The sequence below is a fragment of the Rhipicephalus sanguineus genome, unplaced genomic scaffold (assembly GCF_013339695.2).
Source record: "Rhipicephalus sanguineus isolate Rsan-2018 unplaced genomic scaffold, BIME_Rsan_1.4 Seq5482, whole genome shotgun sequence".
NCBI lineage: Eukaryota > Metazoa > Arthropoda > Arachnida > Ixodida > Ixodidae > Rhipicephalus > Rhipicephalus sanguineus.
In genome coordinates, this window is record NW_023615488.1 from 12660 (window position 1) to 28333 (window position 15674).

The 15674-nt window shown below is 43.2% G+C and overlaps 1 protein-coding gene across 1 annotated transcript; it reads right to left on the reverse strand.

Annotated features, from left to right (window-relative positions):
- Positions 1–2637: 2637 nt before the first annotated feature.
- LOC125756722 (sodium/iodide cotransporter-like) lies at positions 2638–12663 on the reverse strand (the record flags this gene model as incomplete). Its single annotated transcript, XM_049411633.1, has 6 exons — positions 12529–12663; positions 8349–8609; positions 5980–6045; positions 5029–5080; positions 3656–3723; positions 2638–2795 (listed from the first exon to the last, which is right to left on the reverse strand). Coding segments are annotated over exons 1-6 (740 nt in total), but the record flags the coding sequence as incomplete, so codon positions are not given.
- Between the last annotated feature and the right edge of the window lie 3011 nt (positions 12664–15674).

Here is a 15674-nt window from a genome sequence, read left to right on the forward strand (position 1 = left end):
GAGTTCAGCCACTTCTAGCATTCTGCTAGTTTATACGTTTAAGCGTTGTTAAGCTCAAAGCATACTCGACTGGATGACATGGAGTGAAGTAATACTGGCCCTTGTCGCTCCGATCACATCTCGTAGCCAAGGAAAGAATCACTTTCACTCGTTGACAATGGGTGGAATACGAAAACAACCTTCAACCTGCTATGTTTCCCAACACAGGGCCTCCACCAGATCGCTGTTCGGCGCTGATATGTGGTCAACTGAGGCATGTTATAGAGCTTAACGTTCATGAAGCTTCAAGGTGCAAAACAAGTGCATATTTAATTTGGGGTTATTATTTAGATTTAACAGCACCTATTAAATATTAGAATGTTTCAAGTTAATCTTTGCATCATTCAGTATAATTGTTCACATGATCCTTCTGAATCCTTCAGGCCACTTCTGACTTTTGAAGAAATAGCATGGTTTTATCCTTGAAAGCTGGATCATATTGTGACTTCATTGGATTTCAAGCATTGCTATTTTTGATGCGACGCTTGGCAGGAAACATGTTCTAACGGGTGATGCAAGCGATTTCATGCGTGCTCTTTCCGCGCCAGTCATGCACTATACGTTTCATCGTTTGTGGAAGCCAAGGGGAGCATCACTTCCAACTGTCAACAACGAACGAACCACGAGAACGAACAACCTCAGACCCGCCGTCCTCCCCAGCATGACAATCCCACGGCATCGCTCGTCCGCGCCGTCAGCCTCGAGCTCGGGAGACTGCATTCTTTTTCTGCGAAGGCTCGTTGTTCTTTCGACTCAACAACAACGTTTCTTCATCGCCTATGCTACACTCGAGAGAGAAATGAGCGCGCCCGTTCTGAAAGCTGGTCCGTCGCCTCGTACGCGCTGCACCACACCAAACCCATCAGTTGCGCGAATAAGCGATAATGTGTTTTAATCCGATTCTCTGAGATGAACCTCTACATAATACTGTCCGTATAAACGCACCGACATCAACGCGATGCTCGCGAAGGACGTGGGAGACTGTACTTCGCCAAGTAGAGATGAGATCAGCCGACTTCCACCGCCTGTACTGCGTCAAACATCGCAGAAAACTTTTCGTTGGCGGCTCGTTGCACATCAGCGCACGTTCGGCTGCTGTATGATGCCGGCAAATGGAAATGCACTCGGAAACGCATCGTTCATTGTTCACCTCTGTCTCCGTGCGGGATGCGCAAGCCGTCGGACGAGAAACAATTCCACACACAAACTGACTGTGACTGCCCGCGAGGGTTCGCTTAAGGTCGTGCACACGTATACACGCGCATTATACGCGAACGATGCCTCTCATATATGCAAAATTATAGCGTTGTAGCCGATCGTAAAATCGTCCAAGATAACGTGAAGTGCATATATAAAGCCGCGGAAGTCCACCCAGATCGTGTGGTGCGGTGGCGTATTGGTTACAGTGTCTGCTTGTCACGCGGTTGGCCTGGGTTCAAATCCACGTGGTGGAGTGTGTGTGTGTGTGTTGATACATGGTTTGTGACATTCTGTGCAGTGTTCTTGTGATGTGTAAATGCATATTCATGAGTTGAAAGGCTGAAGAGAACAAAAGAAAAAAAAAAGAGGAACACTGCACGATCAACTACAACGTACAAGATTTCTTTTTTTTTTTTTCTAAAAATTTGCGAAAAGTACCGCATATATTTCGACCGCATATTGAGCCGTATATAAGCCGGACAGATTTGACCTGAAATACCGCTTAACCACATCGACGGTATGCGTTACTTTAAGCGGTCACTTTTAAACGGCCCTCTGGCAACGAGATGGCCGCGCATAGGGAAGAGCCGCATAAATTTGGACCGCATAAGAAAGAGCCGCTTAGCGAGAGGCCGTATAAAGAAGGGCCGCATGAAAGAGCCGTATAAGTAGGCCGCTTAGAGAGCCATTTATAAGCGTCGAAAATTTGACCTACTTTCCGCCTTATATGCGTTGTTTTAAGCGGTCGTTTGCTAAGAGTGTAGAGAGTTGGGTCGAGAAAAATCGGTTGTCAGTCCCTTTCAGTTTGGTATGTAGTCTAATGTAAGTAACCGCGAATCTACAGGAAATTTAACTGATTTTCTATATAACTTTATAAGTCGTTTTCCAATATCTCTATGAAAAAAATTAGACGCCTATATTGCGTATTTACTGTGTTTGCCGTTATTCATGTAACAACACGCGGAGAAATATTCGCAATTACAAATGCTGGATATCCATTTCATCTAATATGATCACTTTAGTGTTATAACTTAGGTTCTGTTTTTGTAATAAGGTGCCTAAATTTTGCGGTTAGTTAAAGAAGGAATTTTTTTTCGAAATTTTACGCCTGATATCGAATGTGGTACAGAGATATATCGTAAACATTATTTATTTAGAGTTGTACATTCTTTTCAATACAGTTAGCTAGAGTGCATAAACAATATTGTCCATCTTGTCTGCGTTAATACAATCATGTCGATCGATAATGCTCCTTTGGAGTTGCCTGGGAAAAGTTAAAGTAACAAATAGTTTATTGGCATCATTAGAGCACTTCAGTTACTCGGGATACATCCATTGCTGAAGCCTGAACGAACAGAAAGAAAAGCAGGTTGTCAATTATAAATTCATGCAGCTCACCGGAACGCAAATTCTGTGACGTTCGCATCGCTCATGGGGCGGAGTGGCGGAGTCACAGTGTTCGCATCATAGAGGACTTTTGCAATGATGACAATGGGCGAAAAGAACATGACGACAGCTTGAGCGCAGTCAGCCCACACAACTCCACGAAGACCTCCCTTTATTGAGAAGACATAGAAAAGTCGTTATCGCATTTAGCTGGGCTAGTACGCAGTGAAGAGCACCAACCTATGCGCTAGTTGGTTTGGCAGTGCAGAACACTGCCAAACCAACTACAAACAATTACAGAGGGAGGGTATGACAACACAAGCGCTTGTGTTATTACCTCCCTCTGTCCTTGCTTGTGTGCGCTGACAGTGTTCTGCTAGCTTGTACTGACTTAATAAATCCATAATTATAGCGAACACAAACTACAGACTACCGCGATTGTGCAGTTTAGTTCTGTGCTGTCTTCAGCTTGTGTGCGCTAGAATTATGGATTCATTCACTCACAAAATGTAACCAAAGGGATCGCACACAACGACACTGACGCCTTCGTTCAAATAAATAATTCAAGCTGTAGTTGAAAGTTGCAGACGGCAACGATACTATGAATATTGTGTATGCTCCTTGTTTATATTGTCATGCTTATTGGAAACTACAATGGTATGTAGAAGACTATCATACTTTCTAGCGCATGCACATTAGAACCCTCTCGGGCATTCATGCACGCTCGTTATTCACTGCGTAGCCCAGGAGACACCTGTTCCAATGTTATAAGTAAAGAGGGATGCCAGTTTGTGGCAGCAGTACTTACAAAGCTACGCTTTCGCCCTTTTGCTCGAACCTTAAGAAAATCACTTTTTAAACATTTTCAGTCGGTTATATTCTACGAACAATTTTTGTCACACTTAAGCATTGTGTCTTCATTGTGTTATGTTTTTTACCGATTCTAAGGATGATACGTACAAAAACTTTGGTATCGTGAAAGCGATACCACACTAAGAGCAGGAGCCGACTATATTGAATGAGTACTTACCAGTGCAGTGTATACTGTGCCTGCCAGACCGATTCCTATGTTAGAGTATACGAGTGGAATGGGAAACACTGAAACAAACAATTAAATCAGAGGAATGGATCGACGTGCCTGTTCTATGTTAGACGCAAGGATATAATGAAGTTAGACAATAACAAACAACGAAGCCAATGAAAGCAAAGGGTTGAACTTTATACTAATTAGCTGAGGCGTAGTAATTATGAAATACGTCCTTTATGGCAGTGTGCTTCTTTCGGAGACCACGTGCACTGGTTCAGTTTCATAATATGTTTTCTTTTCAGATTTACTTTCACTAGAAAGAGATTTCGGCCATCGTATGAATAGGTCATCGTTTCATAAGCACGCGAATAATGTCCCCTAGTACACGGTCATTCTACAGTCGGATGCAACTTTTGATGTCCGCGGCATTTCCTCCTCAAAGGTGAATGCACACCAGCCTCCACCAATGGGAGTGCGCTCAAGACTGACGTCATGAGCCGGACGACCGTTCAACTGCCGCACTTCACTCATGTGGGCGGAGGGTCTCCGAACTTTATAAGTTGTATCCCACTATAGATTTCCGATTGCATTATTAATTTTTGGTCAACCGGATCAATGTTTTTTAAACGGGATGTATTTCGCTGCTATTTCACGACAAGGTTGTTTTGTAGCCTAAGTGGATGTTTCCAGAATAATGTGACATTATCTACAGCTGCGTTTTCTTTGGGTTCTTCTGGCTAACTTCGGAACTCTTTTTAAAATGTTAAAATGTACCGATAGGCTAATTGGTTGATCATTACATCACGTGGCAGCGCACAACGCGTGATAGCACGACTCGAAATAAGAGAGACATAAGCGCTGAACTTCAAAAGAGGTGAACTTCAACTTCAAGTAGTTGAAGTTCAGCGCTTGTGTATGTCTTTCATGCTTCGTGTTGTGCCACTACACGGTGTGCGTTTCATACGCTCTGACGCTCGAATTAAAGTTCGGTTACTTCGGGTACCTTATTTAGATTTTGTTGGTAAAAACAATTGAGCATAGATTTAACTCCATATTTTATTATTTGGACTAAATGCATGTATCAAACTTCGTACCACGTTAGTACCACTTATATTTTATATTTTAGAGTGCCTCCGCTGCTTAGAAGGTGAAACAGCTTGCAGAGATTATGTGAAACACCTTGCGCCTGTGCATGACTAAGCAGCAGTGCAGAACACCGGCATCCAACGTTAGAGTACAGATCCATCTTGGAATGTCGTGAACACGGCAAATAAATTGGAAACATTACTGGGCCAAGACATGAGTACAAAACAAACAGAACGCTTCCATAATTTTCTCTTTACCACTTCGTTTAATTTGTGATGAATAATACGCACTTGTTGACACTGCAATAGCTGAGCTGAAGATTCCAACAGCGCCAACGCTTTGCTGTAAAAGAATAGACTTTTTAAAACAACATACTTCACGTTTTTGATATGGCAGCGGTGAGTTGTGAAAATATTGCAAAATTGCATAACTTATGATTATTACCTATAGATTCAATAGTAGCTTTGATGTCAGTTTTGTTTCATTCAGATTTACTTGGCTTTTACTGTTCGGCCTCCTCATACTAGCGCGTACAGGCACAAAGCTATTGCCAGCCGCCAAAGACAGAAAGTGGCCCTCGATACAGTTTTATCCAAGCGGCACTGTTGAGTCCACTGACCAAGCCGCGACTGTATGATGCCGTAGCTTATTTCAAGGCTCTAAGAGTCTACCGACAGGCTCCTCACACAAAGCACGCGAAATTCTACGCAATCTTTCTCGCACCTGAATGTTTAACACGGCTAACCATAGGCCTCGTCATCAATATGGATCATGTGAGACTCGACGTTTTGTGCAAGACCATGTATACACCGCGAATACTGGTACATGAATGCTACAGCAGCAGTCACAACAGTAAGAACGAGCCTCCTTTGTCTGTATAAGTTATATTACAGCTGCATACTTTAGTGGCATGTATCTTCTTCGAAATGGTACTCCTAAATTTAAATGGGTCCATTCTTGGGGCCAAGATGCTCAAAAAACAAGCTGTGCTTTATAATAGTTGTTAATCACTATTGTCGGATCTTTAGGCGCTTGCCGAATTCTTCATCTAGCTATAGTAGCCGGTAAGTCGGAAACTAAAAAGCGCTAAGCCAGAAATGCAATACTCGGTCGCTTTTAAGCAAGAAATGATTTCGTTACTAAGTTTCATGTCATCTATTTCTTGTCAGCTGGGATAGCGACGAAAATTGCCCGGAGTCATTGCTCATCAAAACAGCACGACAGTCGAGTTCTGTACTTACACTTAGCAGGAAGTACACTAAGCAGGCCGTGATCCCCACCTTGTTGTCGAAGCGCATTCGAAGGTACTGATTGAAAAAAAAAATTAAGCTCTGGTCACTCGTACAGACACGTGCACTTCAAGTATATAGACCTTCAGACATATACGCTTTATGTATTCGTCATCTCATGCTATATCGAAAAAGGCCCGGGCGGCAGATCGTACAAACCCTTTCGTAAAGAGATGTGGTAGTGGGAAGGGACATAATCTTCGCAAAGATAATACTATAAACAGCCAGCTGTGTATATTATTCTCCCAATACGTCTCAGTCAGTCCACGATAAGTCAACACTGGTATAGTTAAATGTAGTAATGAAAATGAAACTGCGCAGAAGTGACAACTCAAATTTTCGCTGAGTGATGTTTTACAGGTGTTCTTACGGCCCTTCCACTCTTGAATAAATCGTGAAAAGAATGGTTATTTAAACGTCTTAACGAAACCATGCACTGGTTCTAGTATTTACGAATTTAAAAAGGCGAGGTTCTGGGCGCATAGAGAAGCTTTCCTTGGACTCTCTTTAACCCATATATGCCCAAACTCAGAAAAAATGCCAGAATAAATATTTCTTTAAGAAAAAGTGTACTTCTACCCTCAAAACAAAGAACAAGTTCTTTATTTACTGCCAGGTAAACGCAACACTGTTTTTCAAGCCGTCCTATACATATACAACACAGGGCATTAGGGTTGCTATGTGCGGGTGTGGTAAGCCTTGAAACATTTCACGTGCACACCGACATTGCACTTCTTCATCTCCATGACGTCTTTCACACAACGCATGCATTTGGCCGGAGAAAGCGGTCGGCACATGGCAGCATGAAAAGCAAGCAAAGTCGAGGCTTGCACAAGTTGAGAATGAGACCTGCTTGATGTGCTATAGTCGGCGCTAGTCATCAGCTAAAGCAATAGCGATGTCAGAGAGCATCAAAGAAGCGTCCTATATGTAGGACACTGGACACACTGGACACTGGGCATGGGTCAAAGGGACACTAAAGAACAAAACGATTTTGCTGATATTGGTAAAGCACCCTTTCACGATACCAAAAACACCACGCTTGCTGCCAGAAGACGCTTAGTAAACGAGAAAACGCGCGAAAGCAAAATGTGGGTGGCGACGCCACCTTGACGTTTCCGCACCATTCGCCGTGACGTCACTTGTTTTGACGGCGCCTACTAGGGATCACGTAGTTCCTAATCGGTAAAAATGAAGTACATTGTCCTCTGAGGGGGCCATAGACTGAATATACCAAGTTTGGGGTAGTTTTGTTGAGCCAATGGCGCCAAAATACGATAAATACACTTTGAAATCCCTGACGTCACGCGGGGAGGTTTCGGCAAGAAATTTAAAAATGAACATTTGAACTTCATTTTCTCTAATAATAAACCTATGTTGGCGAAACTAACGACATTAGAGTTCTCGGAGCACAATTTATCGATCCAAACCGATCCACTGTTTCTCTTTAGTGTCACTCACGTTAACTCTCTTGTGGGTCACACGACTCTCCCACGATAGTATAATGATCTTCAAACAGCGTTGACGTGCGTCTGTTAAGACGGTCGTATACGTGGCAAGCCAGAACCCCCAAAAAAGTCAGAGGACTATTTTCTTTTCTTAGAGTGTAGTGTCAGAACCTGAACATGGCACCCGACATGTACAAGGTCGTCCACATCTAAAGTAAACACCTCATCAGTAGCCGAGTAATTGGGTCTCATGGCCTTGCACTAAATCTGGTGCCATACGCATATCCATCAAATGTGCATCTATCGAATGCGTTGTATACAAGTACACTAGCCATCTTCAGAGCATCTCCAGCCATCTTCACGGCATTTCCCATATATGGGATGTGCAATGTCATAAAGACAGCAGTGGAATTCGGTTTGGTGACATCGTACTAAATGTGGTCGCATTTGCTAATTTATAATGTGTGCAACAGTATCAACTGTAAATCCTGTTTCGGAAAAAAAAAAGGTATCCGCAAACTGAATCAATTCCGGGCACCAAGCTGTCCCAAAGTAAACATATTTGCACTTGACTAAGCACGTAGCGGCATCAAGTTTTAAGACGTCATAGGCATTGACTTTTGATTCGATCGCAGAATTATGGCAATCAATATTGGCGTGCATTTCTTACACGCACAATGTCAGACACTGTTCGTCATGGAACGGTTCCCATTGGTATCTGCCTCAAACCAGAATCATTTTAAATTGTTTCTATCACTTTTATCCCGTACAAAATCCACGCGCTTCTTTTAATTGATTTAGAAGTGCGACTTTACACACCCTTAACCACAAGGAACAGCTAGAAGCTACGATCTGCTCGGTTCCCGCATTTACCTGAAACACGGACGCCACTCGCAGATCGTAGAGTAGGGGCACGAAGACGAACGAAACAATGATCGCCGCCAGTGGAATACCGGCCAGCGCCCAGTCGAGATGAAAGCCAAAGGCGTAGTAGTGGCCCACGAAACTCACTACGCCGACGGCAGTGGCCACGGACGCCAGCACGGACACGGCCAGTGCCGCCGCCGGAAGAGTACGGCCGCCCAGGAAGGCCTCGAGAACGGCTGATGAGGCGCCTCCGTCGCATGATGCAGCCTAAAGGCATGAAAAGCGGTATCACTCTTCTACACTTCCGAATTAGTTTCTGATGTACTGAAGGAAAAGCTACATGTTCATATTCTGCGCTGGCTTAATGCGTCAATTAGCTGGGCAGAATTTGATAGTGGCTTTGGTTTTTCGAAGCAGGCTGATGTGTTATCGCTTTCACGTGCGGCGGTTTCCCATATGTGCGGCAAGTTTACCATATGTTTACCTAATATATGTTATATGTTAGACATGTTTACCATATGTGCGGTTTCCCAAACAGGCAACCAGAATTGCGAAGTGTGTGTGTGTGTGTGTGTGTGTGTGTGTGTGTGTGTGTGTGTGTGTGTGTGTGTGTGTGTGTGTGTGTGTGTGTGTGTGTGTGTGTGTGTGTGTGTGTGTGCGTGCGTGCGTGCGTGCGTGCGTGCGTGCGTGCGTGCGTGCGTGCGTGCGTGCGTGCGTGCGTGTGCCTGTGTGTGGGGGGGGGGGAGGAGTTGTAGCATGTAGTATTCTGATATATAACTTTTTAGCGGCTATAGATTGCTGCTTTATGCTTGACATTGAAGTTTGAAGTTTGAAGTTTATTGCCACGTGGTTAAAATACATGTATAAACAGCAAGGATGGTGGGATAAAAATTGCATATAGGCAGCTTGACTGGTCCCACCTTCCCGTGCAATAACAGCAGCAACATGACAAGTATTCTCACTTGTTGCAATATTAACACAGAAATACACAAAGCAAAGTGATAAACATCAGCAGAAACACACATTTTCAAGTAACACAAAAGAAGGTTGACATTCTTAATATTAGTTGAAGCAATGCGTTTTTAGGAACATAACGTATGTTTCATCGCATAGTTTTATGGCGGCTGTTCCGCCGGATTTTGTTTCGTAGTTATGTATAATGGCACGCCGTGATTCTAATTCTCTTAGCTATACACTGCTACTTTATGCGAGCAATGACGGGTTCTGTGTCACATTTTTACCCCACCCCTGTAACGGCCCAGTCAGCCAACAGTACCTGCATATAATAAAAATAATATAACGCATATCTGAGAAACTTCTAACGAATTCCTTGTAGAATATGTTGTTGAAATTTTCTAGGGTGCCCGAGAATAAATTTTATTGCAATAGCGGTTAAATATTGGGACACTCGAGGCGTAATTTGCAAGTGCATTTTTTAGCAGGGGCCGCATTCTGGGTTAAGAGATATCGCCGAAATATAGCTTTCACTGCGCGCTGTCTGGCTGGTTGAGATAAGGCGGGAACGCAATCGCTGCAGTCATTTGACGCGCGAGATTCTACGTCGCGCAAAGTGACACTGCCGCCGAAAACGGTCGTCTTAGACCTCTCCCCCAGTATTTACACGAAATTGACGCTCTTTATCGAGATTATCTGTTGCGAGAGCTCTTAACAATATTAAATGCGCTACATTCACCAACGTCATGAAAATTCTCAGCACTTAATTAAACCACCTCCCTCGTTTTCCGGGCATTTGAAAATACGTACAACAAAAGTAATGTAAACGCAGGCGGTTAAGTCGATTAAGTTCGCTCATCAGAGAGGCCAAAACACATATTATCGGTTTTGTAAACACTCAAAGTATATTGCGTGTGTTTTTGGGAAGGAGGTGCCGTGTGTAAACGCAAAACTGTGCACGTGGAAACAGACTGTGTTGTGCAGTTATGTACCTAATGGGGTTGTTTTGCTCATATGCGTATTGCTATTTCTTTCGCTTTCTTTTTTTTTCAGGAAGAGGGGGCAAGGTAGTTGCCCATATTTTTAGCAGCATTTTAACCCTTTCTGGCCGAGTCATTTATAATGGAATAATCAATTTTGTGGGTCACTCAGCAACTACGAGGTAAAAAAAAGATGCTTGTTCTTCCGCTAGAACTGATCTTTAGCATCTGCTCTACATGTGCTGCCAACTTCGTAGACTCAATAAAGTGAGGTCACGTGTGAACGAAGAAATTACAGAAGCGCTCGCGCTGCTCCTGCAGTTCGCTGAGACAGCTTCTTTCACCGTGCAAAAATAGGGCATTATTTTAATTCTGTATATAAAATTAGAATGTTTGCTATTGGGTCCTATTATAGATGACATACACAGTTTTCAAACGTTAATTTCATCAATAATATTAAAAATATTATTAGAAAATAATTATTAGGCATCTTTGTTACAATTAATGTTGATTGAAAAGTGCAAGCACTTTTGCTTTTTTTCAGTTTTTGGACTACAATGAGCATGCGTATCTCAAACAGAACACAATTCATTGAACATAATTCAGTTTCGCCTGAAAGGGTTTAAAATCACTTTGCATACTCTGTGAAGATGGGTGGCCGAAAATGCTCGCCAATCGTATTTCCTTACTTCGAATCCTTAATTATATAGCGGCACGACGTCGCACAAAATTAAACTGAAATTTTTCTGTCGACCCAAAAAGGCGGGCTTCTTCCGGGGCTATCGGTTACGATTGTTTGAACTCGAGAACCATCAATTGTTCTGCTAACTGGCGTGTATATAAGCGACGTAGCGCAGCATACCTGAAATAGAAGAATTAATATGGGCTCCGATTCCACACAACGCAATCTACAACATCAAAAATAAACATAGCGCGAGAAGACGCTTGGTGAGCGAGAAAAAATCAGAAACGAAAGACGGTGCCGACGTTGTTTTGAAATAAACGAATTTGAAACTGCAACATTGCATGACGTCCATTCCCGCCTATTTATGGTTTGTTTTTTCTATAAATATCAAATGCAGAGTATCACCGACGCACACAGACAGAACATGGATTACAGTGTATAGCAAACACAGCGATTAGCTTCCTTGCATGGCTCGCATTTCTGCATGCTATTTAAATTAAATACACTCTAGGTTTTTTAGATTGTGTACAAAACAAATATTTAGGACCTTTCTTTCTTTCTTTCTTTTTCTTTCTTTCTTTCTTTCTTCATTATTTCCGTTATATCGCAGTTGCAATGCTCCCTCCGAACTGCTTCCTTCCTTTATGCAGGAATTGGGCTTCCATCCACATGCTTAGCTGTACAACGCTTCAGTTGCTAGGGGCAACAACGACGGTCATGCGTTCATATCCAGGCAACAGTGAAAGGCGGCAACGTTAAAAGACATATCACCTCGGCAAAAAAGAAAACTGAATGTCATATCAGAAACGGCTGATCGCCAACAAGCGTACGATCGAGAGAGCGTCAGTTATTTTAATTGATTTATTTTTTATTTATTTGTTTACTTATTTTCAACATGCTAAATGCACATTAACTGCCCGACAATGGCCCTACCACCCAAGCACTGTTCAACAGGGTTTTGAACATACCAGGAAATTATACAATAGAAACCGGAAGCCCTGAAAGAGAAAACGTGACGTAGTACTATCAGCAGCAGTTGACGACCCACATAAAATACTGTAATCAAATATTCTTTTTCTTTTTTTTTGATACAAAGGCCGTAAACCACGTGGTGCTTGAGGTCTTGCTCATACTATGAAGGCACTTAGGACAACAAATATGATTTAACAACACGCTTAAACACAGATGTTGGCATGGCTTCATTCACATTATTTAGAACTTGCGGATGTTGATTGGAACAGGGCGCGTACAAATACAATTGTGACCAGCGCATCTTCGTGGACCGCATTCCTGTACGCACGCCGACGCCGATTTTTTAGGGTACACCACCGAAATCCGCGAGCGCTAAAGGCCTAGCTCAGAACACGCACACTATGCATGAGGATGGATGAGCGAGGCCTTATTGAAGTTTGGGCACAAATAAACTGTAATGCGATCAAGAAAGACTAAACTCATAACCCTGTTCCTCGGTTAATTTTTTCTGAATAAATTCGAACGCTTGAATTTTACCTAAAGTGTGCATAGCCTGCGAGTGCTCACGCCGAGAAATGAAAAAAATCACACATACCTGACGACGTGTGCGACTGAAGGAGAAGTAGAGGCCGACGAAGTATCCAATAGCTGTGAGTATACTGAACACTGCGATGTCGCCAACGCCGAGGCTGTCCATTGCAGGTTCATTGCCTCCCACTGGTTCAGTCATAGCTACTGATGACTGATAAACTGCGGTAAGCACACCTGTCTCCTAAAAAATTTAGCAGCTCCGCTTACCTACCACGCCCGTTCAACGTTGAATTGTTTTCATGGAAACCTTCACTGCAAACGAAGCGGAAGCTTTGTCAAGGATCACTAATACCGTGTACAAAGAAGCAAACGGCAATGGTAAATGGCGTCGAGAACTGGAGCTTCACAAGCGTCGCTGGCAAAACTACCCACGAAAGAGTACTAGGCAGCGAGACTGCACTCGTCTAACTCACGCAAAGCACTGCGCAAAAATAAAGTCATAGCCAGACAACTGGTCTCCTGCAATGCTCATAGCTCTGACTGTGCACCGCCGGCTTGCGTCCCAGATGCAGAAACACTGCCTGGATTCATTCAATGCAATCATCGCCCGGTATCGTGCGGAAATTCGCCAGCTGTTTGATCGCTCTAGCGAGCGATATCAATGGATACAGGGAAGGCTACGGACTAAGCAAGCGAGAGCGTAAAACGCAGCTGTGGCACCGACAAGTCTACCGAAATATGTCCTGGCTACCCGAGCTATCTAGCATGAACGCTGAACGGGAGCGGAGACTATCGTCTCCAGAGAATGAAAACGTTCAAGATGGGTGTTATTCAAACAAGTAAATTACTCCCCCCCCCCCCCAGAAAAAAAAACAAAAAGCACAGAAAAAAAAGCTCTCATAACGCATGCTTCAATCTGGCACCGGTGCTCAACTGAGTAAGCGCACCACGTTTTCTGAGATCGCCGCCTCGCCCTAAAATTGCGTCCTACTGAGTTGAATGGTAAGCTGGCATGTGGCTCGGGGAAGTGCCGCCGTTTTCCTTGTAGCAGTTTTCTTCTTTTTTTTTTGCGCACATTTAACGTAAGGCCTGCGATTTGTCTCTCTCGCACAGTGGTTGGATGTGGCGCCTGATGCAGGTCGGGTCTGCATCCAAGGTCATCATGCGGCCGTGCGATGGGCCAGCAACCACTTAAACCACCTTTACGTGTAGGAACTGTATATTTGTACGTATATTATATACTTGTAGAGAGAAAGAGAGAGCGGGAAAGAGAGGAAGGGTGTTCAGGAAGTGAATAGGCACACCTATGTAAATTGCATGTTTACTGGTTTCAAGTGTCGGCCGTGGCACGGCCTTGGCCCGTGTAAGGTTTGGGTTTGGTTTTCTAACTAATCTCGTGCCCCGGTCGAAACGCTAAACCCTTAAACATGCAATTATATATACATATGTATGTTCTGGGCCGCTTTCCTTTTAGCTGTCATTAACGCTTGGAACACATATACTATATATATATATATATATATATATATATATATATACACATATATATATATATATATATATATATATATATATATATATATATATATATATACACACCCACCTTTAATTGCTGCTACAAGGAGGAAAACAAACCGACACAGAACAATGTTTAATCTTCCTCGATCTCAACCGGCAGCGAACAGAAGGCCGCTCCACTGCGCGGAACTGTTGGAGATCAAAGACGTCCTATTGTTCTTGTGGTAATCATTTAATTGCTTTACGCATAGAATGTAACAAGTATAAATAACTGCCACAAGGACAGCTGGAGATGTTCCTATTCGACAATAGTTTGTACCGGTGAAGCGGCCTCCGTTCGACCGAGCCACCGTTCGGCCGTGATACACTATCTACGAATGTATGCGAAAATGAGTGCATTATATATAGATATACATCTATAAAATGTGATCATTTCTACCGATCCAAAGCAAAGCCCGCGATCAGGCTGCAAAATCTGAAAAAAGTAATGTTTTCCTATCTTCATCACTTTCCCTTGAATGCTTTTACATAAAATACCCAGTCCGTTTTGTCAAGTAATGAAACTGGTTTTAAAAGACTGCGAAACTTGTTCAAGGCATATCATTGCACATAAATAAAAAAAAATCCAGCAGACTCCACGCACTGTGGGAGTCGATGTTATGAGAATCAGACAACGAGGGGATCTATACGCTGCGGTGTTTGGCTTTGAGACAACTCAAGTGATTCATGTCAGGACATGTCGTTCATTATTGCATGTTTATCACGCGTGCATGTATACATTCTTGTGTAACATGCTAATGGAACGCCCGCAACGACTTGACGATACTTTTCGCCACGTCATTTGTGTTCATGCAGTAATGCAGATGACATGCATGTCAACAACGTTCATGAAAACTCATGTCATGACCTGTCCTTAATGATCGTCATACACGCACGTCACTTCATTCACGATTTGGTACCTAGCGAGGTAAAGCATCGACCACCATGGCACGACGATTGCGCCTCGTAATGTATGCATCATGATGTACGGCTCATGCATCTCCTGCTATTCACGTCATAACCTGAAAGTCATGTTGGTTAGGGACTATTGTCTGCCCTGGTGCACCTTGAAACAATGAAGTGCACCATGAAACATGGCCTTCGACTGATGTGTGTTTTGGGGGTAGTGTACCGGATCCCTTTCACATGTGGAAAAGTTTTACTTAGGCTAGGCTGGCCGCTGTTTGAATATTCGTCTGCGCGTGCATCATGGTTGTTTAAAAGTTGCTGCTTCATCCATGTTTTCCTCAAATTGTCGTCAGTGTGGATACAAGCCGTTCTTCAAACTGACCTTTGTATGATCACGTCACAGGATGCAGCTAACTCGTGAAATAACTAATGCTTGCATCATCTAGAGGCAGGGCTCATTACGCGTAAGCGAGCCGTCTATACACCTCCTTGGCAAAGAATTGTCATACCTTAGCGTACGTACCTAGTATCGCGCTGTGCAATTGTAACGCGGGCACGAACTTTGGTATTTGATGGTTTTCTTGATGACGGGCCTATCGCTTTTTTTTTACTTTTTCGTGGTTCTATATTTGGGTGTCCTGTTTGCGGAGCGAGCATGATTCCTTGCTCAGTAGCGTCAATGGTTTCTATAGATAGTGTAGCGCGTTTTCTTTTTTTAGTTCTGTTATTCTGTCCGCGTAATAC